Source organism: Ursus americanus, chromosome 31 (assembly GCF_024610735.1).
Source record: "Ursus americanus isolate L20-20 chromosome 31, mUrsAme1.1.p, whole genome shotgun sequence".
NCBI lineage: Eukaryota > Metazoa > Chordata > Mammalia > Carnivora > Ursidae > Ursus > Ursus americanus.
In genome coordinates this window covers 21966739-21991375 of record NC_142157.1, presented here as the reverse complement: position 1 = coordinate 21991375, position 24637 = coordinate 21966739, and the positions used below count along the sequence as shown (strand labels likewise).

The window sequence follows — 24637 nt, the reverse complement described above, 5'->3', positions numbered from 1 at the left end:
GGACTGGAAGATGATAGTGGCAAAGGTGCCAACTAAAGATGGGGGGAGAAAGCTGAGATTCCCAACATGAAAATCGCAAAGTAAATCTGGTATTTTTTACGTAATGAGATAAATATCATGACCGTATCACCGGGCCTTGGTGAGACAAAGACATGATTCGCCTATAGCAATGGAAAAGTGAGACTTATCAAAAAGGAAATCTTTAATAGTATTAAAATAGTTATGACTTCCCAGGAGAGAGCTTTGAAGGGAGGGTACAACATGCTGTCGGAGCAGAAGTGGACTGCAGACAGTGGTCTCAAGTGCTGGTCCGAGGGCTTGGGGGGTCTGTCTCTACTGAGATTCCCAGAGACTTTGATTAAGTAGGTCTGGGCTAAGCTCTAGGAATACGTTTTTCTAACAAGATCTCCAGGTGACTCCGGAATGCAGCCAGTTATAGGGGCTTCATCGTCCCCCATTGGCTTCTTCCTCAGTAGAGATTACAATTTTTTACAAGGGAAATATGTCAACACTAGTGCAGCACAAAGAGAGACGTGGGGGTGGCAAAGGGAGATAATTTCAACCATCTGGACATCTCTCAAATGTCTAACTGGGAAAAAAAAGCATGGCTTTTGATAAATTCTATAAATGTTCTCCTTTCTCAAAAAGTAAAGAAAATAGTGAAAAGAAGTACTAGTCTGGACTAATTCTGGACAGCAAAGAAGTGGTTGTTATTGCAGAACAAAACATTAGGAGACAGTGATCAATGTCCCTAGAGCCTGCGGTACTGGACATACCAGTCATGAGCCTAAGGTTTTAGGGAGTCAGACTTCAAAAGGAGATATAAGCCCATGGACCAAAACAATTAGCAATTAAAGAAAAAAGAGAAGCAACAGAGAATAGAAAGAAATTTAAGAAACATGACAAATTCCAATAAAATTAAATTCTATCCACAAAACTAGGACTAACTTTTGGGGCAACAAAAGGGGAAACCTCTGAAGAAATCAATTAAAAAGGAACCATGGGGCTATATAAAAGCTTTCTGACCATTTTATGAACACACAGACAAATTATCTACACTTTGGGAAAGAGCACAGTTAGGGAAAAAATGTGTTTGTTTTTCTTTTAAGCTGTGATTAGGGCAAATGAAAGATCAAAATATGGATGGATCAACACTTGCGGAAGAGAGCATAATGCGATAAAGGAAAAACAGAAACATGCCTAGTAGAATTTTGAAACTAGAAAAGACATTGACATCCAATTTGTAAGATCAAGGCAGGCAATTCCTTTAAATGAATTTTTTGGGCTTAAGTGAACTATATTCTGCAGTACTGAAAGGTACAGTCCTTACAGAACAAATTGTGTAATCTTGCTGAATTCATGAATGTTGAAGAAATGTTTTAGCATGCCAGCAGAGCCATACTCAAAGATTCTGCCTCTGCCCTCACACACCATCTATGAGCAATGATGGCCAGAGGCCTGGACTTCACTGCTCCTGGCCAGAGCCAGTCATACTGCCCAGAGGACCATCTATCCATAAGTGGGCTACACCCATGCCTTTGCTATCAGGCTCAAAAAGATGAGCCCCCTGTGCTGGGAATTTGTTCCCAAGGGGAGGCTCATTTGTTGCAAGAGCTTGGGGCAAATAGTCATGTGGAGTCATGGCTGGGGGGCCATACGGAAGCTAAAATGGTGAGGCTGTAGAAATGCAGAGGAGAGAGATGGGAATGGCATATACACATGCAAGGAAAAAACCACGAAGCTGACTTTGTTCCTGCTCTTTCCCAGTGTTTTGGTTTATCATGTGTGTCATGAGGCTTCTTACTTTCCTCAGAGTACAGCCCTTTCACAAAACTAATGGTACAGTTGGAGAGTGTACCTGCAACCAAGAGTATAAAGCACACAATGAAAAGTAAGAGAACAGCCAGAGGGCTCAAGGGAAGATGTTTCAACTTCCAAACTCTAGAAAAAAATTTTTCTGGAACCTCAGACTTGAATAAGATTGACAGTAATTTTTAGAAAAATTCTAAGTGGGACACTAAAAATAATTTGTCACAATGTAGCACAGAAAAGGTGATTATAATAGTAAATGACCAGTACTTATCTATGAAGAAGTGTGCTACAATAACATGGACTTCTGTCTGTGACAGTATCACCAGGATGGTCGATCCAAGGGCTCGTGGACGCTCCCTCACGTCACCTCTGCGGATGACAGAGAATTGTGAGTATGCACATAGAGGATGTGTGGTGTCATGGCTGAAAGCACTGGCCCAGCGCCACAGGGCCTGGTAGAAAGCCTGGCTTTGACGCCTCTAATGCCTGTGACTGGGAACAACCTGTATTTGCCTCAACTGTCTCACCTGTCAAATGGGATAATATTTCTTACATTACAGGGATGCTGTAACAATTACCTAGCAAATAATAAGTATTCAATAAAGATCAGCTATTGCCAAGTTGTGTGAATAGTGCTATCCCCAAAGTGTTAAATAATAGATCATTTTAGGGGTGTCTGGGTGGCTCAGTCGGTAGGCTGTCTGACTCTTGATTTTGGCTCAGGTCATGATCTCAGGGTCCTGGGATCGAGCCCTGTGTCAGTCTCCATGCTCAGCAGGAAATCTGCTTGAGGTTTTACTCTCTCCTCCCTCTGCCCCTCCCCTTGCTTACACACACTCTCTCTAAAATAAATAAATAAATCTTTTAAAAAATATTAGACCATTTTAACCAAAGAAACATACCATTTTGGAGTATTTGAAACAGGCACCATCTTGTCTGACATTTTTATCAATTATTTTTGAAGAAGTAATAGGTCAATGCCAGTAAGTCTATATGCAAATGAATAATGTGTCTACAGACCAAAGAATCAGGGTTTAGAAGGATCGTGATGTGTCTGAATTCTCAGGCAAAAGAGTCAAATATTACTAGGAATAATTTCCTATGTATGGCTATGAAGTCATTACAGTTCATGTAAAAGTGGCCTGGAGAAAGAAGTATTAATATAGTCCAACATTATGATTTGACTAACAATAAGCCCATATAACCTCAGCCTATGATACCAGAGGTACCTAAGCCAAATAATATAGTTCCAGCATACTTGGCCCTGGTTGGCTTCATTGAGTGTTGAATCCAAACCTGGGTCACATTTTAAGAGACATTGACATACAAGAGAAAAATCAAAGGAGGGTGTCCACTGAGAGCTTGCCTCATGAGGACCAGCTAGGGAAACGCAGGACGAGGACTAGAGAAAAGTAGCTCTGACTCCATGCTCTTCCCTCAAGAGAACTCAGCGAATTCATAGACTTAAACCTCCATCTACACTCACTCTCCGCCCTTTGTGCTCCTGCACACTGTGGTCTCACTCCTACTCCTGCTACCCCTCAAACACTGTTCTGCCCAGGGTCACGCTGATCTCCAAGGAACACTTCTTAACCCTGAGATCCCTCTTGATCCCCTGGGAGCCTCTCACCTTGTTGATCACTGTCACCTTCTATGATACTCTCTGCCCTTGGCATCTATGACACAACAGCCTCAGGGTTTTCCTCCTTGCTCTTCCCACAACACACGTGCTCCCAGTTGACCTAATACAGGCTCTGGCCTCCTGTACATCTCTGTGCTGATTTCTCCCAAATCTATCATTTTCATTTGTATACTATGTCATCTTTTAGAAGTCTCTTTTTCTGTGCGGAGACTCAGACTCAAAATGAAAATTAAACAGTTGAGGGGCGCCTGAGTAGCGCAGTCGTTAAAGCGTCTGCCTTCGGCTCAGGGCGTGATCCCGGCGTACTGGGATCGAGTCCCACATCGGGCTCCTCTGCTAGGAGCCTGCTTCTTCCTCTCCCACTCCCCCTGCTGTGTTCCCTCTCTCACTGGCTGTCTCTCTGTCACATAAATAAATAAAATCTTTAAAAAAAAAAAAAGAAAGAAAGAAAAGAAAATTAAACAGTTGAAATGCAGTTGTAGGATATGCAATGAATCCTTAAGGTTGACTTCCCACAATTACATGGGCAACATGGTCTTACTCCTTCAGGCAAGTGACCCTTCCTCCCATTGAATTTAATTTCCAAATCTGAAACATTTTGTTTTGCCCAGAGGACAAATAATAAAGGATAGATTCGCTTCCCAATGGGATCTCTACCAACCTGTACCCCTCAGCAAGGTTGGGCACAATGTCTGACCAGCACCTAATCAAGTCCTTTCATAATTTCAGCTTTATTAATTCAAAATAACTCAATTCTGGATGCAATAACAGTCATCAACTGGGACCTGGCTCAGTTACTTGAAAAACCCTTCAACTAGAAGTTATTAAAGTAATGGAAACTAGATTTTGTGTTTGTGGCTTTTCTCTTCTTAAGTAGTTATTTGTGCTTTAAAAATTTTCATCATAGACCAGCCATTGTAGCAACTGCTCTGGCCTTGCCCCTTGGCTTACAGAAACGGAAAAAATCTCCTCCCTCTGGCAGCAGTGTCATTCTTTGGAAGGCTTTGCTGAACTTTTGGTTCTCATTCTGTATTTTTTCTGCTTTCACCATCAGTGTTGCACAAAATAAATGGCATGCCTCTAACGTCATCTGTGAAGGGCCTCTCATGAGCTGCTCTGTGGTTGCTGGAATAAGTATTTTCATTTGACAGTTTTCAAACACTTCCAAAAAATTATCTGATGGGCCTTTTTGTTACCCTTCCATCCTCAACTAAGTCCAAAGAGGTGGAAACCAGTCCCTGGAAAAGTTCCATCTCATTTCCTCCCCCACTCTTTCTTCCAAAGCCTCCTGAAAGTCCAGGTCAAACACTTCCCCCCCTCTGCAGCTTTCTCTGTTGTACTGTCATCAAATCACTCTTATGATGCCTGGCGTATTGTTATACACTCAATGCTCTGCAAGGCCATGAGTTCTCTTTTGGTGTGTGTTCGAAGGGCTAGAACTGCAGTGAATGCATTGGAATTATACAAAAAGGCCAGTTTGGAATTCAGTTCTTTCTCATTAATTAACATCTCTCATTGGGCTGATGCTAAAATATGGCTGTGAGAGCCAACTTATCCTGAACTCACTGAATTCCTCTAAGATCCCAACTCTATAATCAATGCCTGGGTCACGAATTCAATAGGAGATGGTTCACACCTTCAAAAGGCTCACAGTCCAGTAGGGCATGTGGGTGCAATCACAACTGGCAAAAATGCAATAAGATAACTTGCTGTGTTTGTGGTATGAACAAGGGGCTTTGAAAGCAATTCTTCCATTTCCTCTAAAGAATGAACAAGATCTTCCCATGTGAAGAAAAGAAAAGGATGTTTATCCCAGGTAAATACAATGAGACAAGCATATCATTATTAAGCTTGCGAAGACCATCTGAACACTAGATCAAGAAAAATGGACTTTAAAACCATTGTCAAGTTTGTGCTTGTAAGTTTGATGTTGTGTCATATTTTCTTTGAATACTAGTAAATATCACTTTCTAATGGGTAAACCCTATGGCTACTATTTCTATAATATTGAACTTTTCTAAATACAGAGCAAGATTTCACCCAAAAAAAATTGTTCCTCAGAAACAAGAGACTCCATATATTCAGAACCTCCCAAGTCTCTCAAAGTATAGAAAGCTTTCTCATCTTCGTTTTTAAAAAACAAGAGGGCTATTTGGAAAAGATACTTTAACCTCAAACAGCCTCAATCAGTGCTAAGTTTTCTTAAAGAACTGGTAAAAAGAAGGTTAAGAAAATTTTACAAGTATAAAGGATTTTTTTCCTGAAGAATTTGTCCTTAAAGTTACAAGTGCTGGATGTGGGAAGTCTTTGCAAGCAAGATTTCTAAAAATCACTGATCACATTGAGAAGAAACCCACTAAGTCACTGTATTGTGGATAGGTGGCTTGGGCTACGGGAGATGTCCTAATGCTACCAGAGGGGGTACTCGTCACTTCAGAAAAGATTTTTAGTGAAAACACCATATGTGGATTCGGAAGTATTGTATATGTACAATGTAGACAAATTAAAAAATGGTATGTTAGATGGACTTAAAAAGTGATTTTATTAATGATGAGAACTTGATGTCAAAATATTTTAAGTGGTTTCAGTAAAATTGTCTTACGAAGCATAAAAGTGGAAACTATAATTTCTAAATTAATATAATAGCTTATAAACCATATAATTTTATAAATGAATGCATAATTACATTCATAAAGTAAGTAAAATAAGTGGCTGCTTAACTTTTCAATCTATAGCCCTAAAAAATCACTAATGCAAGTTAGCAAAAAAGCTTTTAGGAATAAAGTATCTTATTGTAAACATAGGAGATTACCTGATACTTTGGGCTACCTAGTTGTCAAGCAATTTTCATTGAATAGTATTGCATACAAAGAGTTGAATAAATGCTACAGGTGGTCATTATCAGAACAAATAGAAATTTCCGTTTTACTGAAAGAAAAATTAAGTGAAATGTACTTAAATTTTAAAATAAAAAGAATCAAAATCATGATTTCTAGTATCAGGCAAATTAGGTATTAAAGAAAGCCAGGTACCCAAACATTTTCTGGTCTCCTGTTTATAGAGAACAAACATAAAAACAAGTAACAAAAAATAGAAGTTATTCCTTTACTCCTGGATTATTTAAATAATATGAGGTCAATCAGTCCAGAAGTCACACTGAAAACTAAAAATATAGACAATTCTTTGTGTATATAATTTAGTGGATTAAATATCCTTAATATTAATATGATGCAGTGAAAGAGACACGAAATATGCCTGTTCAAATACCATGGGTAGTTGGCGTATTATAGATGCATAGAGCCACAGAGATTCAGTTCTACAGAGCACGATGATTTCTAGTTTGGCTTTCCTAACTTGATCTGAAAATGCAGTGATTTATTTAGCTTCAGAATACATACCTCTAAATAGTCTGTGGAGCAGTTTATGTGATTTTCCAACTCAAACGCTAAAAATGTGTAATTCACTGTGTTGCCAGTAGTTGCCTGGATGGTCCAGTTGCAACGCTGATTGTCAGAATAGGGACCTGGATAATGGATACTCTCTAAGATGCCATAGGTTTGGTTCACAATCACCACGTTCCTACATGCTGGAAAAAATAACCAGGATTAGTGAGAACCACTACAATATATGTTGTAGTTGCTCCAAGATGGGTGAGATTTTCCTTCAAGAAAATATCTAGATTAAAATATATACACAGTTTATAGATTATATTTGTATGTATTATGTTTATACATATGTATATATATAGTATATGTGTGTGTGTGTGTGTGTGTGTATAATAGTACAACATTCTTATAGTGAAAGGGTCTCCATTCAGAACAAATGTAAAATAATACTCACAGAGTGTCATGAAAATTGCCTATTAGGCATCAAATTCCTGTGACTTGGTGGAGAACAGACAAACTCAGCACTACCCAGAGAGCAGTTCGATTTGTTTACTTACAAAAGTGCATTAAATATTCCATGCTTTTGTTTTTCTAACTTTAACGTTTGGAAGGAACAGAAATCCTGACCTTTAAACTCGACAGTTTAAAAACACGAAGTTCTATGTGAATGCTAAAAACGAATAACAGCATGGCTTTGTTGAACATTCAAAAGTCAGCACGAAATTCACAATAAAGACTCCGTTATTCCTCTAGTTAGTCATCAGGAAGCACCAAATGAATGGGGGGAATGTAAAGGATTTGAAGAAGAAATGAACATCTTAAATTTTGAAAAAAAAGTCTTCCATCCACTGGTGGCATTTTCCTCAGCTGAGTTTGCAACAAAACTATACTAGGTACCTCGAGGTGTGGCTAGTCCCAGGAGTCAGTGCCAAATTCAACCCAAACTAAGGACTTGATTAAGCCTTGCCCATATTGTCTGTATGATGTGTGGTAAAAGAGAATGAGAAAATAAACATTATATTGAAAAAATGGTCTCTTGGGGTGCCTCGGTGGCTCAGTCGTTAAGCGTCTGCCTTCGGCTCAGGGCGTGATCCCGGAGTCCTGGGATCAAGCCCCACATCAGCCTCCTCCGCTGGGAGTCTGCTTCTCCCTCTCCCACTCCCCCTGCTTGTGTTCCCTCTCTCGCTGGCTGTCTCTCTCTGTCAAATAAATAAATAAAATCTTTAAAAAAAGAAAAAAGAAAAATTGGTCTCTGAAAAATGTGGTTCATATATGCATTTCTACTACCATACTCTTCCTGACAGGTGACTAGAACATCATATATACATATAAACATATACGTATATACATATACATATACACACACACATACATACAATCTTTGGTATCGAAAAGTATACCTTTGTAGCTCTTCAGACTCTTCCTTTGCTGGAGTGGGGGAATACTCAAACTATTTCTCTCTAGGCCACCTTTCTGTCCACAAAGGAATCCTAAAGGGTAATCCTGTGGTCTTAAATGCCTGTGAGCAGTTACAGCTATGAGGCCGAGAGGCAGTATGTGCCACAACGGCTACAAGTAAGAGCAGAGGAAAATATATTCCATTAAATCACATGGGTGGCTCACAGTGCTCAGAAATTCTTCTATCTGCAAACCTCCAATTTCATATGGCCAATGTTACAGAAAACCTCACTGGTTAGCTCTGATTTGGCCTTTGAGGACCTATATCCCATGTGCGCTAAGTTACTCCTTCAGTGTTCCAAAATGATGAGAGAAAAATAAAATAATCACAGGAATAAAAGAGAGAAATCCTTAACAAGCAATCTGACTATAACCAAGAAACAAATTAGCACAGCACTAATAAAATTAGAGAAATGATTATATGTTCAACCAAAAAGATATATCTCTGAGAGAAGTTAGGAGAGCTTTTCATATACTACGATGAACTTCTGAAGAATAAAGCATTCTACCATTAAAACTCAGTATTCAAAACTATCTAGAATTCAGCCTAACCCTCAAATGTAAGTGAATGTGAATATTTGCAAATTCACACATAGTCAAGGTCAAACATCAATACACTTTCAACTAATTCAAAGGGATTTTGTGTGTTCAGTTTATGATCTTGTGACTTTCAAATCTATTTTTAGGTAACTGTGTCAAAATATGGATAAATTTAGGAGTAGTGGGCAAGGAACTCGACTTTCAAAACCACAACTGTTTATTAAATAACATAAATTCAAGGAAGCCTTGTTTTCTTTAAATGTCCATTTCGAAACTAACATTAGAAAGTATTCAGTTCTAGGGGCGCCTGGGTGGCTCAGCTGTTGGGCAACCGACTCTTGATTTCAGCTCAGGTTGTGATCTCAGGGTCGTGAGATGGAGCCCTGCTTCTGCTCTGCACTGAGCATGGAGCCTGCTTGGGATTCTCTCTCTTCCTCTCCTTCTGCCCTGCCCCACCCTCCTCCGGCCACTTGCACGCGCAAGTTGAGTGTGTCCATACGTGTACTCTCTCTCTCTCAAAAAAAAAAAGTATTTAATTCTAGACCTAGAGGGAGCTTTCATGATAACCTTGTTTAATATCCTTTTTTAAGAGAAGAAATCATGCAACCTCAGAAGAGAAAAGTGATCTCAGAGATTAGGGGCCAGGACAAATCCCTGGGCCCCTTGACTCTTCGTACAATACTCCTTTAATTCTATCATGTGACCTCATAGGAAAGTAGATTTTAAAATGACATCTTTACAATGACCAGATTTTTCCGCAATAAAGAATGTGCTAGGGGCGCCTGGGTGGCTCAGTCAGTTGTGCCTCCAACTCTTGGTTTCGGCTTAGGTCATGATTTCAGAGTCCTGGGATCAGCTCCCCATGGGTCTCTGTGCTCAGCAGGAAGTTTGCTTCAGGATTCTCCCTCTCCCTGTGCCCCTCCGCGCACTTGCTCATCCTCTCTCTCTCTCTCACTCTAAAATAAATAAATAAATCTTAAAAAAAAAAAAAAAGAATGTGCTGATTTTACATCTGATTTGTAAGAATGTAGTTTCCCTTAATAAAAAGTAAGGCACCATTGGAGGTACAAGACCAAAAAAATAAAATAAAATAGTGTGAGAGATACTATGCACAATGGAATAATGTCTAATTAGAAGACTGTGATGTTTGATACAAATGAAAACCCACTCCGTTAACCTGCTATGCCGATCTTTAGCCGAACAGCAACTATCTCAGCATATTAAATACTCCATTTTGTACAGCTTACCACAAGCTGTAGTTATATGGCATTAAATTTAATGCTAAGCATTCTTCTCTCAAATAGAATTAAATCTTTCTCATAAAGAGCAAAGATTTATTTCAATTGCTCAAACCAATGGGTTACACTTATTTCCATTTGTTTCATTACAGGAGATTGAAGACCCACCAAAGGCACGGAGCAGCCAGCGTGCATACTTACTCTGCTGGTATCTGGCTAGGAAGCCACCTCCTTGTTGACCTTCATCTGTCCTGAATTTTAAAAACATGCTGTCTCCACTAGAACGGATGAGAGGCGGTTTTTCATTCCCACAAAGCTGACTTAGCAAATGAGCGCTGGTACTTGGGCCATCATATACCTTTAATGAAACATTTTAAATGTCAGATGATTGTGCCATAAACATTATCTAAAGGATTCTAATTCTTAAGAAGTGGGAAAATACACAACATAACAAAAGAAGAGCCGTGAATCAAAATATCTTTAAAAATTATGTTTAAATGTCTATAAACTTGGGTAGTGAACTTGGGCAATTTAGCCATGGCTATGTATAGTGGTAAGGGTGTAAACCCAGGCTGAAATCTGAAGATTAAAAAATGAAAGACTAATATGTATTTTTGAGACCATAGCTGTTTTCAGTAGTTCTCCTTGTTTTTGATTGCAGAGTTTATAATTTATGACATTCTAATATATTTTTTATTTAGATTTTTTTTTTAATGGACAAGGACAGGTTGCTGCTACTTATAAAGTCCTACCTGGATGACTTCAATTATATTATCTAATTCACCAATATAGTCCTCTCTATTGTTAATTTTCAAAGAATATAGAGAAATTACATAGATAGTAATTATGATAGATCTCATAATCCCTTTTGGGAGATTTTAACCATATCTTAACAGCCCATATTTGATATATTTTAAATACTTAGTGTACCAATCCGTTCAATAATCCATGCCATACTTAGAAGGCTAAGTCTTTTGTTTGAATTTTTTATGTGGATATTTTGTTTAAGTGTTCCCCTTCCCTGAATTTCAAAGATAAAAATAAACGCATGTATGTGTGTGGGTGAGATGGGAGCAGTGGAAGAAACGACTGGACTTCATACATACAGCCAGATAATCTGAAGTGCAGTTTGGGTGATGCTCCAAGTGAAAGTCTTCAAATTCCAGTTCAAATGGGCTGCCGTGGCTGGATTTCAACCACCAGTAGCATTCGGAGCTGTGGTAGTAAGGCATCGGGTAGTTGGGAGAAGTGAACACGCCAGTGGGAGTCGTGAGATTGCCCCCACAACCTACAGGAGAAAGAGATGAGATGACCCGTATTGTTTTCTTCATGGTAAAATGGAATTTTCTTATCCATATCTAACTGGGGTTATGGTTACTCTCCTTTATTGTAGAACAAAACTGCATCTCCAAAGAGTAGCCAGCCTATGTCAACATCCTTTCCTTTTCCTAACCAAGATGGCCAGCTTGAGGAAATATACCATGGAACCAGGACATTTCCCCTTATTCTGTCCTCGAAAACAAGACCAGCTGCTGCTAATTCAAATATTTGCAATGTTGAAGTTTAGTATAGACAGTAATGACAAAATACAGCTGGAAAAAACTGGCTGAGAACAGGGCAGTCTAAGAATCAAGAGACTTATCAGACTGGACTCTTCAAGAAAAAACAGCTCTTTGCCATTTACCTGTCAATGATCCATCCCAGGTAACTGAGAATCCAGGCCCTGAATCAAGGAAATCACTCTGAAATTGTAACCATAGTTTGTTACTGTGAGAGATGATTCTTGGAGGTGGATTTGAGCCACAGTATGTTCCCAGGGGAGGTGATCTTTCATAGCCTCCATCTCTGTGACAAATCATGGATGTGATCATTTATTGGTTATTGATAATATTACTGTATAAATATTTAATATTATTTGAACTTTAAGATTGCAAACAGATCAGTTTATGTCGGTCAACCTTTCTTAAAAATACTCTAAGTCACAATTTCTAGTTTTCAGTTTTTCACTTTATCAAATAGCGTTCGAATAGTTTAATAAGGAACATCATTTTTAGTTCACGTGACATTTTATATAACCAATTTCAAGCTGAGAGAAAGAGTTTAATCTTCTCCCTCTCAAACGAAGCATCTGGCAAACGAGTCAGAGAACACAGAGAGAATGAATATGTAGAAATTACATGGATACTATGTAATGGGATAAAGAAACCATAATTATTAACAGTACAAGCAAATGTTGCTTAATTTTACAGAGAAAATGAAATATTTTCCTCCTAATTTGAATTTTTCAAAATTTAATGTTATATTTGACATATTTAGGAAAATTTTTAAAATAATTCTTCCCCAAGAACTATTGGGGGTCTTATATCTACTTTGTAATCTGTAGCTTTTTCAAGCCTAAAAAAAGGTGGGGGGAATTCACTCAACATTAAAATCTAATGATTAATTATTGTAAATTAAGAAATTTATGTTATTTTGGCATAATATGATACAATTGTGCTTTATTATTTTAGTACCTCACTTTACATCATAGAATAAAATTTATTATAAAAAAGTATAATATTCTAGCCTTTCGAAAGGCCAAATAAAAAATTTAACCAAATACACACCAAGGTGATTAGCCTGATTTAATTCAATGTAGTGATCTGGGTAGAGAGCAATATATAAGTTAATGTACTCTAACTGCAAAGAAAGTAAAGAAAAAAGGGTCTCATGCTAAAATTTACAAGCCTAGACTTTCATTATTTGAACACAAAAATTTTGTAAAAACTTTAAGGTTATCTTACCATCATTTTTGTGATATAATTAAACCTACTGGACAATGAACAGTCTAAAATGAAACCTGATTTTCCATAAAGAAAGTAGGTTTTCAATAATTGCGAGTCTAATTTCAGAGTAGTAGTACATCTGTTTCATCTGTCCAAATAAAATTTAGAGTTTATTTTCAAATATTCTCAATAATCACATCAAAATAACCACTGAATCTTATGCAACTTTCTGTTTTTCTTCTGTTAAATCCAGCTCCACGTGGCAAGCTTTATATCTTGCAAGAAAGAGCACAACAGGCGGCTTTACAGAGAATTTCCATGTGTTTTCCTTGACCTTTCCAGGAAAGATTATGAATGAAAACCAATAATGAAAAAGGTGATGAAATAAAGGTGCTTACCTGATTTCCACAAAATCTCCTACACAGCGTCCACCAATGGCCTCTTCCAAAGAGAAATTTGTGAAGTGCAATGCAATCTGTTGGCTGGTTTCCACTGTGATCCTATAAATGCATTTCCAATTGTTGGGGTAATTACCAGGGAAGTTTGGAGAAGTAAAAGTCCCAGATTCTTCTGTATAGTCTTTTATGCATGCTGTGGAAAGAATGGAGCATAAGAGAGAAAACAGAAAATATCACGCTACATTTACAATATGTTCAGTAATATGTATTTCATTAATTTGTGCCAGTGTACTTGATTTTCAATAGGCCATTCTGGAATGTTGAAGAATGATTTCCTTTCAAAACAAGGATTTTTTTTTTTTAATCTCAAAGGCAAAAATAATTATTAATAGTAAACCTAAGCTATGTGGTAGAAATGGTTACACATATCATACCTTTTTAGATCTTGGAAGTGTTACAATTTTTTAATTCATGCACATTACCCTAAAATTAAACATTAGGCTCCGCCATGGAAATCATAGAGGGGTGCTAAAAATAATTCAGTTCTGTTCTCCTTTTCATAATCTTCCTTTAAAATGGGTTTCACCAAAGCATGCATTTATGAGAAATGACAAAGCAGGTACCTCAGCCATGTGAAGAATAGAAGGTAAGTGTCAGGAATCAGACTGATCTTGAATCAATGCCTAGCTCAAACATTGGCAACCTATGCAACCTTGGGCAAATTACTTCACCTCTCTGAGTCTCATCTCCCAAATGGGGATGGTATCTACCTTTGACTGTACATGTAAGTGTTTTGAAGGCTCCATACAAAGACAAGTCGAGTTCTCTAAAGCAAAGCCAATAAATAATTCAGCTATCCAATAAATAATAAATAAAACTAAAATAGAGAAATAAAAATTATTTTGAAGGTACATCTGCTATAAATATTAAATAGATTATTTAATATTAAAATTTGATTGTAGTTTTATGAGATTCACATGTCTGATTTTGTGGAGAGAAAAACAGTAGTTTTCTGAACTTACTGCATCTATTTCTGGTTAGAGGTTAGTAACTCTTCTTACCTAACACTGAAGTCTGTAGAAAGTTTATGTTCTCTTCCTTTCACAGTATAAATGGCTCCTTCCAGAATAATACTAATACTGAGATATATTAATGCTAGGCTTTGTTTTTCTCTTCTGCTTTGCAATAAAGCACAAATAATTAAAATTGGATATAGTTTCACAAAAGGAAATTCATGTGTTGCCTGATGTTTATTATATCTATACAAAATGTAAACATAAAAATGCCTTTTCATTCCTTTTTTTTTTTTTTTTTTTTAGAGAGAGAGACACTGCACATGCATGTGATCTTGCATGCAGGGTGGGGAGCTTGGGAGGCAGGATATGAGAGAGAGGGAGAGAGAATTGTAAACAGGCTCCACACTCAGCATGGAGCCCAATGTGGGGCTCAATCTCATAACCCTGAGATCATGACCTAAGCTGAAATCAAGAGTCAGACACTTAATTGACTGAGCCACCCAGGCACCCCTAAAAATGCCTCTTCTTTTTATCTCATGTTGCTAAAGGAAAACTCATATCCAATGGCAGTTTGCGTTTTATGATGGTCTAACACTTATAAAGAGATGAAGGAGAAAAATACATTTCTTTCATCCATTATATTCAACTGAACTAGCAATGGAAAAGCACATCTCTGAAGATCAAAAACAGCTATTAGCAGGCCTCACATCTCTCTCTTTCTGACCGCAACAACAACCAAAAAAAGTAAAGAAAGGAAAGAGAAAATATACAAATATCCTCTGTGAACCTTACAAAATCACAAAACTGTTTTTCTAAAAATGTATCTCTCCCTCCACTAAGCATTTTCAAATAAGTTTTAATAATGTAGCAGTTTGTTATCAACAAAAGGAAAATCCAAAACATAGATAATCTTTAAACCACAAAGCAGTGATGACATCAGTCCCATACGATCTGGGAGACAGGAAGAGGGTGAACAGATCCTGTGGACAGATGAACGTGTCACCTTGGGAGGCCCCAGATCACGGGTAACCACTCTACCTCCTCCCTGCTTTGCCACGGGTGATAACCTATGTGATTATCCAACTACATTAGGGATCAGTCCATAGGTGGTGCTTTCTGATTTCATTTATGAAACTTTCATGTCTGCATGAATCCATACGACCTCGGGCTTCCTGAAAATGTACTGAATAGTCAACCCAGCACCATCACCTGCTTTAACTGCCATATTTGGTTAACATTCTTCAAAGTGAAGACTTCAGAGAAGATAAAATTTCAGCTTCAGTTTCTTTTTTAGGAAACAAAAGGCTCTTCCTTAACCAAAATCTAACATGTTGCCACAATTCACTGCTAGGCAGTCACGGCCATGGCTTTTTCTTTCCCCTCATAAGTGGCTAATTGAATATGAATATAAGCTAACTCACCAATATAGCTGTTGTGAAATTGTACTTGGACCTCAGTAACTCCATTTTAAACCTGGAATAGTCATGGTGATTTGCAGCTATTATGTAATTTTCACATAGAATGTCTCATTTAATCTTCCCCAACTATGTGAAACAGCCACGTGTCACAATGTCCACTTTTTAGAGAGGTATAGATGAGGGATCTCAGGCTCCTGAAGGTTAAGTTCTGAACACTGCTTAGTTCAGACATGACAAAGATACAATTCAAACCCAAGTCCGCCCTTTCCCAAATCCTGTGCTCTTTAACAATCCCTGGTTTCTCCATGCAGGAAATGTCAATTTAGAAATGAAGGTGAGCAGAAGACTAGGAATGTCACAAATGTTTCATTTAGCACCTTCATTCTGAGGATGAAGAAATGTAATAAATTAAATAAGATAAATCTACTGAGCTGTGAAGTGGTAGGACACCCATATATACAAAACTAGGAGAACATACTGACCAACGAGAAAGCAAATCTTTAAAAGATCAATACACTAACCTTCCTGGAAGGAAAATATCTGAATATCTCATAGCAGAAAATACAGAGTTCAAGGTGGATGAAAAGAATGAGGGAGCTTGGTACTTCTCCAAGGTAGTATCAAGGCTGGCCTTCAACCAAAACTTATGACTTTAGCCATCAGCCTTGCGGTAGCATGGAAAATACTTTCCAACATGACCAGTTAAAGTCTAATTCCCCATTACATCTCACTCGTAAATCTATAGCAATTTACGTAGTAAGACTTAGCTTCCAGAATCTCTGAAAAGTTTTATTACAACCATTTGAAATTGATGAAAACCCACCCTAGACATACTTGAATCTGATTTCTGGGTGGGGCCCTGATACCTGAATCTGTTAGAAGAAAACCCCACCCAAGTCTCTTCTAAAACACTAGAGTTGGAGAACACTGCTCTTCAGACAGAAGTTTGAAAATAGAAACAGTATTCCCTATTCATTTCTTCTAAAGAAGCCCTCTTTTGCCCTTTTGGTAATCACTCAACTTCTCACTCTTAGATGCCTCTCCTGGGCTCATTCCGTGGTAACTGAGGAAATACAAACTATGAGGTAGGTGGGAACTCCTGGGAATGGGGAGGTTGGGAAAGCCCACTACCACCCACTTTTAACCCAAACTGATGTGGGTCTGACACTTGCTGACCATTTCCCCAGACAACTATAACCTCCCCCCCTTTTTTTGCAGAAAATATGAAAAAGTTCACTACAGTCCTTCCATTCTCTCAGAGTTGAATGTTACCAGCCACACCAAGTGCATTTAATCTGAAGCATTTCCTGTCCATCACATGGACAGGATGAAACAAATGGATTAGATGTTGGGACTGGATTGTTTTGGTTTGGCTTCTAAACCTACTAGCTGTACATTCTTGAGAGGACAAGTCAATGGTGTTCTTCACTCTGCCTCATTCAAAAAATAAGTAATTGAACCAGATTTGTGTTTTGAACTTTCTGACACACCATAAAAATACATTTACATCAATCATGCACACACATGGATATTGCAAACAGGTTTCATGAGGTGGCACCGATCTTTGTATGATAAACTGATACTTTCTATTCTTTTCTATTCTGTTCCATACTTTGAACAAATGCAGACAGCAACCTAGTAAGTTAACTTCATGACCCACTAATGAGGCATGAATGTTGCAATGTTTGAAAAACATTGGACTAAGCGTTATATGGGTTTTCATATAATATTAAAATAGAAAAGGCATCAAGTACATTCTCTATTCTTTTTTACACCTTTAAAGTCTCCTCTTGGTAAGATTATTTTAATGCATATGCAGGAGATGCTAATAGAATATAAAATTACAATTTTAAATTAGTAAAGTTAACTAGCTAATCAACTATGTTCTTTCAAAATTCAAATATTTTCTACTTTTAATAAGCAAACATTTAAAACCTAGTCTCATAATGTTACTAAAAAATTCTTCAGAATTTCTACCCAGAAACATTTACTGGTTAGTTTTTTGTTTCTATTTCCCCAGGCACATCTGGACGCAGGGAGAAACAGTGATGAGGGAGGGAGTCAAAGTAATGACCAGAAACTGATCTCTTTCCTCCCAAACACATATTTAGGAGCTGACATCATAGCCCCATGGCACGAAATACAGATGGAAAAGTAACTGGATTCAAGTCAGGAAATTTAACCTTTATCAGATAAAGACAGGAAAGTCTTCAGCAGAGAAACTCACACCTGCTGTGAACTAGAAATCACCAACCGAATATTGTCATTATTGTTCTGAAAATAACTTCTGCTAGAGCAATAAAATAGGATGAGGGCCAATGATTAAACTTCCATTGGGGTTTTTTTCTGAGACTGTTTTCTGCAGAAAATACAAAAAATACGGTGACATCTGAAAAGAAAGCATCCCCACAGCTCCTATTTCCAGGTGGGCAGCCCCCTAGGACTCAGGCTGCCTGGAGGGCTAGCCCACTGGCTGCCAGTTGCCGGCACAACCCCCACATCAGTCCCTCCCTGAACAGTCCTGTGGGGCCGCCCTCAACAATTCACGACAGCCAATCACTCATGTCCTGCCCAATGGGAAACTGAGACAGGCTCCAAAATGGTAAACTGAGTGTGCCATATGGCTTCCTGGGTCCGTCATCTGATTGCTATTTAGAATATTTGACTATTAGACCAATGAGTTCACCTAGCAAAGGACAGGAGCACAGTGGTCAGCCAGGCTTGGCCAAGAACGGAAAGCGAACACTCCCTTGTCTGTAATTCCAGCCCTGTCTGGACCTGACAGAAGCCAAAGTAATGACTATCACCCAGGGAGGCAGATCGAAGAGTCTTTTGAGTTTGCCATTTTGGGGTTCCCTTCTCTTTCTGTCAAATATCTTTTCTTGTGTTGTCTTTTATTTATTTATTTATTTACTTATTTATTTATTTGAGAGAGAGCGTGCGCATGCGTGTGAGCACACCAGCAGGGGAAGCGACAAAGTGAGAAGCAGACTCCCCGCTGTGCAGGGAGCCCGATGCGGGGCTCAATCCCAGGACCTGGAGATCATGACCTGAGCCAAAGGCAGACCCTTAACCGACTGAGCCACCGGGTGCCCCGTATTGTCTTTCTTTATCAGCTTGTTTTTCTTTCCAGTTTGCTTCTCTCCTTTTTCTCACCTTTCTTTTATTTGACCTGTATCTTATCTTTCTGCGAAACTTTTTTCAAAATCAAAATTTTTAATATCCTTCTGACAGATTATTTTGGTTGCTCTTGGCTCTTCCTGTGCTTGCTATTGCCTTATAAGCTAGTGTGGTATTAGTGGGGCTGTTGTAGTCATTACAGAGCTATGTCTTACTCTGCACATTGTTACAGAGATTTCCGTAATATTTTCGGCAGGCCTCACCAGCATGTATGTTATCTAACACATAGCCAGTTTATTCATGCAGCAAATTAAACTTGTGTTCATAGTTGATTAGAGCCAGAAGACATCACAAAGATTATCAAATCCAATTCCTTAATTTTACAGATGAGAAAATTGTGGCCCAAAGAGTTCAAGTGACTTGCTCCAAATCCTAATCTAATATTCAGTGTGGTTTGGGCCAAATATATGAGGCAGATAAAACTACAGAAGTATGGAAAATTGTGTGCACACTGCAATTTCTTAAAAAGCCAATTTTGGTCATTGGATGTTAAACACCTGGACAAAGTCCAGTGAGTACGTCAATCGTTTAACATAAACTATTGTAATTGCCGGGGATTCAATTTCCCATGTGCTTGAGCTGGATAATAAACTGTCTCCTGGAATGGGGCCCTCAGGACAGAAAAGAAAAAGAAAAGGAAATCACTTGCAGTCACAATTCTAGAGCAATCTAAGGCCATACTACCCAAACACAGAACTTGAACAACCAGAGAACAGCAGTTTTGCATGAAATAAAGCATAGTGGCCAGGTACTCTGAGAAGAAATAAATGAGAAATTGGGAAGGGATTCTGAGTGAAAGTTTTTTAAATTAATTAATTAATTTATTTATTTATGGGGGTGGGGGCTTAAAAAGATAAGCATCTAGGGAAATTTTTCTCTAATTTCTTAAAATTAGTATTCAATAACATAATATAATAAAAATATTATTATGAAAAAAAATTAGTATTCAGTCTCATAAATAACTTTTAATTTTGATAGAATTCTAAACTTGAAAAGTTGTAAGAACTAGCTCCCAAATTCTTTTTACCTAGATTTACTACTTATTTGTATTTTGCCCTCATTGCTCTATCTTTGCCTCTTTTTCTTTCTTTTTTTTTTAAAGATTATTTATTTATTTATTTATTTGACAGAGATAGAGACAGCCAGCGAGAGAGGGAACACAAACAGGGGGAGCGGGAGAGGAAGAAGCAGGCTCATAGCGGAAGAGCCTGATGTAGGGTTCGATCCCATAACGCCAGGATCACGCCCTGAGCTGAAGGCAGGCGCTTAACCGCTTTGCCACCCAGGCGCCGCTGCCTCTTTTTCTAACTTACTTATTCACTTATTATCAAAACCAACTGAGAATATTTTGGAGACATGGCATGTCTTTACCCCTAAAAACATCAATGTATCATTCCAAAAACAAAAACATTCTCTTACAGAACACTATCATGTTAATTAGAAAATTTAACATTGATACCATACTGTGGTCTGATTATTATTTTTAATAAGGAAGGCACTGAAGTCACTATACTCTTTTCTAAATTAGCTTTCATTATGTGCCACAGGTTTGGGGATGAAGTATTCTCATAGTACTATTTTCTAATGTAGTGAGTGAAACCAAGTATACAACGCTGTTCTGTTACCTGTTGATGCATCAGTTGCTCCATAGTTTATTAAAAAGCCTTCATAAGCAAGGTCAGAGTCAGCCACAAATACAAGCATTAATGAGTTGGTACTACTGGTAAGAGAGGGCGGGACTGATTTTCCACAATATCTGTTTGAAACCAAGAAACAACACAGATTTAAAAACTTTCGCTATACTTGAGTGATATATCAAAAATTAGGATGTGTAAAAATAAAAATAAAAAAAAATACCCCCTATTAACCTTTAAAAACAAATACATTTCAAGCACAAAGCATTTACAAATTTGCTGAAGGTCATCCTATTCATGATTACTTTCCTGAAATGGTTATATGTGTGTACCTAGCTGTGTGGCTTGTCATGCAGAAGAAGTTTAATGAAACAAGAAATTGCAAACTATACTGTCATTGTATAGCCTACTAATGAACTTATTAATAAAAACGTAATAAACTTACACAATAAAGGGAAAGCATATACCATAAACTCATGGAGCACAGACTCTAGAGTCAACTCCATCACTTGGAGGCATTATGACTTTGAGCAGATCACTCAACCTTGATGCTTCAGTTTTCCCAACTCTAAAATGGGGATCATGATAGCACCTACTTTATAGAATTGTTTTGAGAATTTTATGAGTTAATATACTGTATATAAGAGGCTTAGAAGAGTCCCTAGAATAGCGAGCCCTGTACAGGTGGACTGTATTATCTCTAAACAGTTGGCCTATGCAGAAGTAAAAGTCTGGTTACCAAGCCATGTTAAATTTTAGGTAAATAGAATTAATTTTACTCAGAAGAAGAAAGTTTTTAAAAATGGAAGATTAAGAGTAAGAGAAAAAATAAAGAGGGAGAATAACACTAGGAGATGAAATAAATTTAAGATAATAATGAATAAAGGGAAAATGTTTAAAATGGATGAGAAAAAAGAAAATGAAATTAAGAAGAAATGAAAAAGAAATCAAGAGAGTTCCATTTTCAACAAAGCTGTAATAACAGGGGCTGGATATAACCTTTCACCTGAAACAACTGAAAATCTGGTCTGGACAAAGATATGTAAAACAGTGGATCTCAAGATACTGGATATCAAGCAATGAAGGACAATGATTCTTCAGAGACAATAAATAAGTGAGTTTAAAAGCAGAACCGGAAATGATCGAGTTGTATCCAGGAACCTTAACACATTTCTAAAACAAAGTTCAACATATGTGGAATTTGAGAAACAAATGAGCAAAGGAAAAAAAGAGAGAGAGAGAGAGAGAGAAAGGGTGGGAGAAAGAGAGAGGGAGAGAGACAAACCAAGAAACAGACTCTTAATTATAACAAACAAACTGATGATTACCAGAAGGGAGAGGGAACAGGAGGATGGATTAAACAGGTGATGGGAGTGAAGGAGTACACTTCTGATGAGCACCAGGTGTTGTATGGAAGGGGTGAATCACTATATTGTACACCTGAAACTAATATTACACTGTATGTTCACTAACTGGAAATTAAATTCTTAAAAAACCCACAAAGCTCAAAAACACATATGGAAATGCAATAATGTCCAGTACACAAAAACACAAAATGGAAAATGTCTGGCGTCCTATCAATATTACCAGGCATTAAAAGGAGGAAAGTAGAACCCATGATGAGAAGAAAAAACTGATCAATCAGAACACACCAAGAAATGACACACATGACTGTATTAGCAGATAGAAGCATTAAAATAGTCCTAACTGTATCCCAGAGGTTTAAGAAGTTAAAGGAAAAAATTAATGTGTGAAGTAGAGACATGGAAGATATAAAAGATGGTACAAACTGAACTTCTAGAAATGAAAACTGTGACATCTAAGATGAAAAATACACTCGGTAAGATTTATAGCAGAATAGGCATTGCAGAAGTAAAGATTACACAGTAATCTTACTTGAATACACAGTAATAGAAACGTTCCAAAATGAAACACACAGAGAACAAAAACTCAAAATCAAATGAGCAGAGTTCATCAGTGAGCTGGGGGACAATATCAAATGGCTTAAGATACTTGTAATCAGAGTCCCCAAAGGGAAGAAGAGACAGAAAAATTATTTCAAGAAACAATGACAGAAAAATTTTCAATTTGATGAAATCCTAAGCCCTCAGATTCAAGAAGCTCAACAACAACAAAATTGTGCTAAGAAAAGCCAGACAAAAAAAAGAGTACGTACAGTATAATTCCATTTTTATACAATTCTAGAATATACAAACTGATTTATAGTGATAGAAAAGGTTGGTGGTTTCCTGGGGATGGGGATGAGGGACAGAAGTGAGGAATTATAATAGGAGTATTATATTTAATTATAATTACTGGATCAAATGTTTATATTATCTTGATTTTGGTAATGCTTTCATGGGTATATACATATGTCAAAACTTAATCACTGAAGAACAAGCTACAGAGTAGTCAGTAGTGATGTAGAAATGGTCATTGAGGAGCGAGCGTGTTGATCTCAACTGGTTTTTATACAACATGGTAGATTTTAATATCTTTCACTGCGATAGGAAAGCAAGAAAGCAGGAAGTCTCTTTGTGTTAAAAAAAATAAATAAAAACAAAATATTTTTACCTCCCAAGAGATGTGTTAGAACCAGTGTCATAAACTTCCAAATAGTCATTTGTGCAATTGTAATGAAACTCCAGATGAAACACCCTGAATATCAGATGAATCAGGTGGCCAGGTTGGACTAATATATGCCAGGTACAGTTGATGCCATGAGGGTAGATATTTGGATGGCCAGGACTTTGAATGATTCCTGTTGACTCTGTCAGAATTTTTCCACATGCTATTGAAATAAAAATAATAATTATTAGAAAAACTAACCAACAAGTTACCTGAAATTCAAAATAAAATAATCTGATCATAACCTCTTAAAAGCTGAAAAAGAAACATGTTTCTCATATGCCTCTTAAGATAACCTAGTTTTCCTCTTAGTAATAGAAATCAGTTAACTATTGATATATACTGATTAGGAAATATATTTTTTCTTTGCCTTTGAGTGTACTTTAAAATTTTTACAAGGTTGATAACTACAAATCTACAGTGTAGATGAATTTTCTATTAATAATTTATTTCTGCTGTTTACTTTCTCTGCCCAAAGGCAAAGTAGTAGAAAATGTCAGTATCTTACCCAAGTCTGCAGAACTGAATTCAGCCATGAAACCACGATTTTCAGTAGAAGAACTTTTCACAAATATGACATAAAGAAAATTGTACACAGATGTTATAAATGAAGGTATGTCTGTGCCACAATATTTTTTGTTTTCAGGAGAACCCAAAATAGAACTGCTACCAATCTAAGTAAAAAAACAAAAACAAAAACAAAAACCACCACGGTATATTCAAGTTTATTTTGTTAGATATTATTCTGGAAAACTGCTTCTTAAATTTAAATTCAATTAATTAACATATAATGTATTATTTGTTTCAGGGTACAGGTCTGTGATTCATCTGTCTTATATAATACCCAGTGCAACTGTTTTTAAGAATGATTATTTCTGAAAGATTTTATTAATGTCATAAAAATAAATTTTAGTCACCCCTAAAGAAACTCCACACCTATTAGCAGTCATTCCCCATTTCCCTCAAACCCCAGGCTCAGATATCCACACTGGACATTTCAAATAAATAAAGTCACACACTACATGATCTTGTGTGATTAGCTTCTTTCATTTAACCTGTTTTCAAAATTCATCCATGCAACATGTGTCACTTCTTCATTCCTTTTTAATGTCATATAATATTCCCCTGTATGGATATACCACCTGTTAATAATCCATTCATCAGTTGAAGGATATTTATATTGCTTCTACTTTTTGGCTACCAAGAATAATGATTGTAGTCATTTATGTACAAATTTTTGTGTAGACATATTTTCATTTCCTTTGGATATACATGTAGAAGTGGAATTGCCAGGTCAAATGATAAATGGTAATTACTGGATCAAATGTTTAACTTCTTGTGGAACTTGCAACTGTGTTCTGAAGTGGCTGTACCATTTGATATGCTCACTAGCAGTGAATAAGTGTAAGAAGTTTCCAATTTCTCTATATCCTTGCCAACACTCACTATATTGTGACTTTTGGATTATAGTCATCCTAGTGCTTATGAAGCAGTATCTCATTATGGTTTGATTTGTATTTCT

At 37.2% G+C, this 24637-nt stretch overlaps 1 protein-coding gene across 1 annotated transcript in view; it reads right to left on the bottom strand.

Annotated features, from left to right (window-relative positions):
• Positions 1–24637, bottom strand: part of CUBN (cubilin) — a 257006-nt gene that overhangs the window by 178535 nt on the left and 53834 nt on the right. Inside the window, exons 20-27 of the mRNA XM_045787715.2 lie at positions 23624–23789; positions 23062–23278; positions 20479–20609; positions 13240–13432; positions 11761–11921; positions 11183–11364; positions 10278–10434; positions 6853–7040 (exon numbers count right to left, since the gene is read on the bottom strand). Coding sequence (XP_045643671.2) covers positions 6853–7040; positions 10278–10434; positions 11183–11364; positions 11761–11921; positions 13240–13432; positions 20479–20609; positions 23062–23278; positions 23624–23789 — 1395 coding nt within the window. The remainder of the gene's footprint in view (positions 1–6852; positions 7041–10277; positions 10435–11182; positions 11365–11760; positions 11922–13239; positions 13433–20478; positions 20610–23061; positions 23279–23623; positions 23790–24637) is intronic.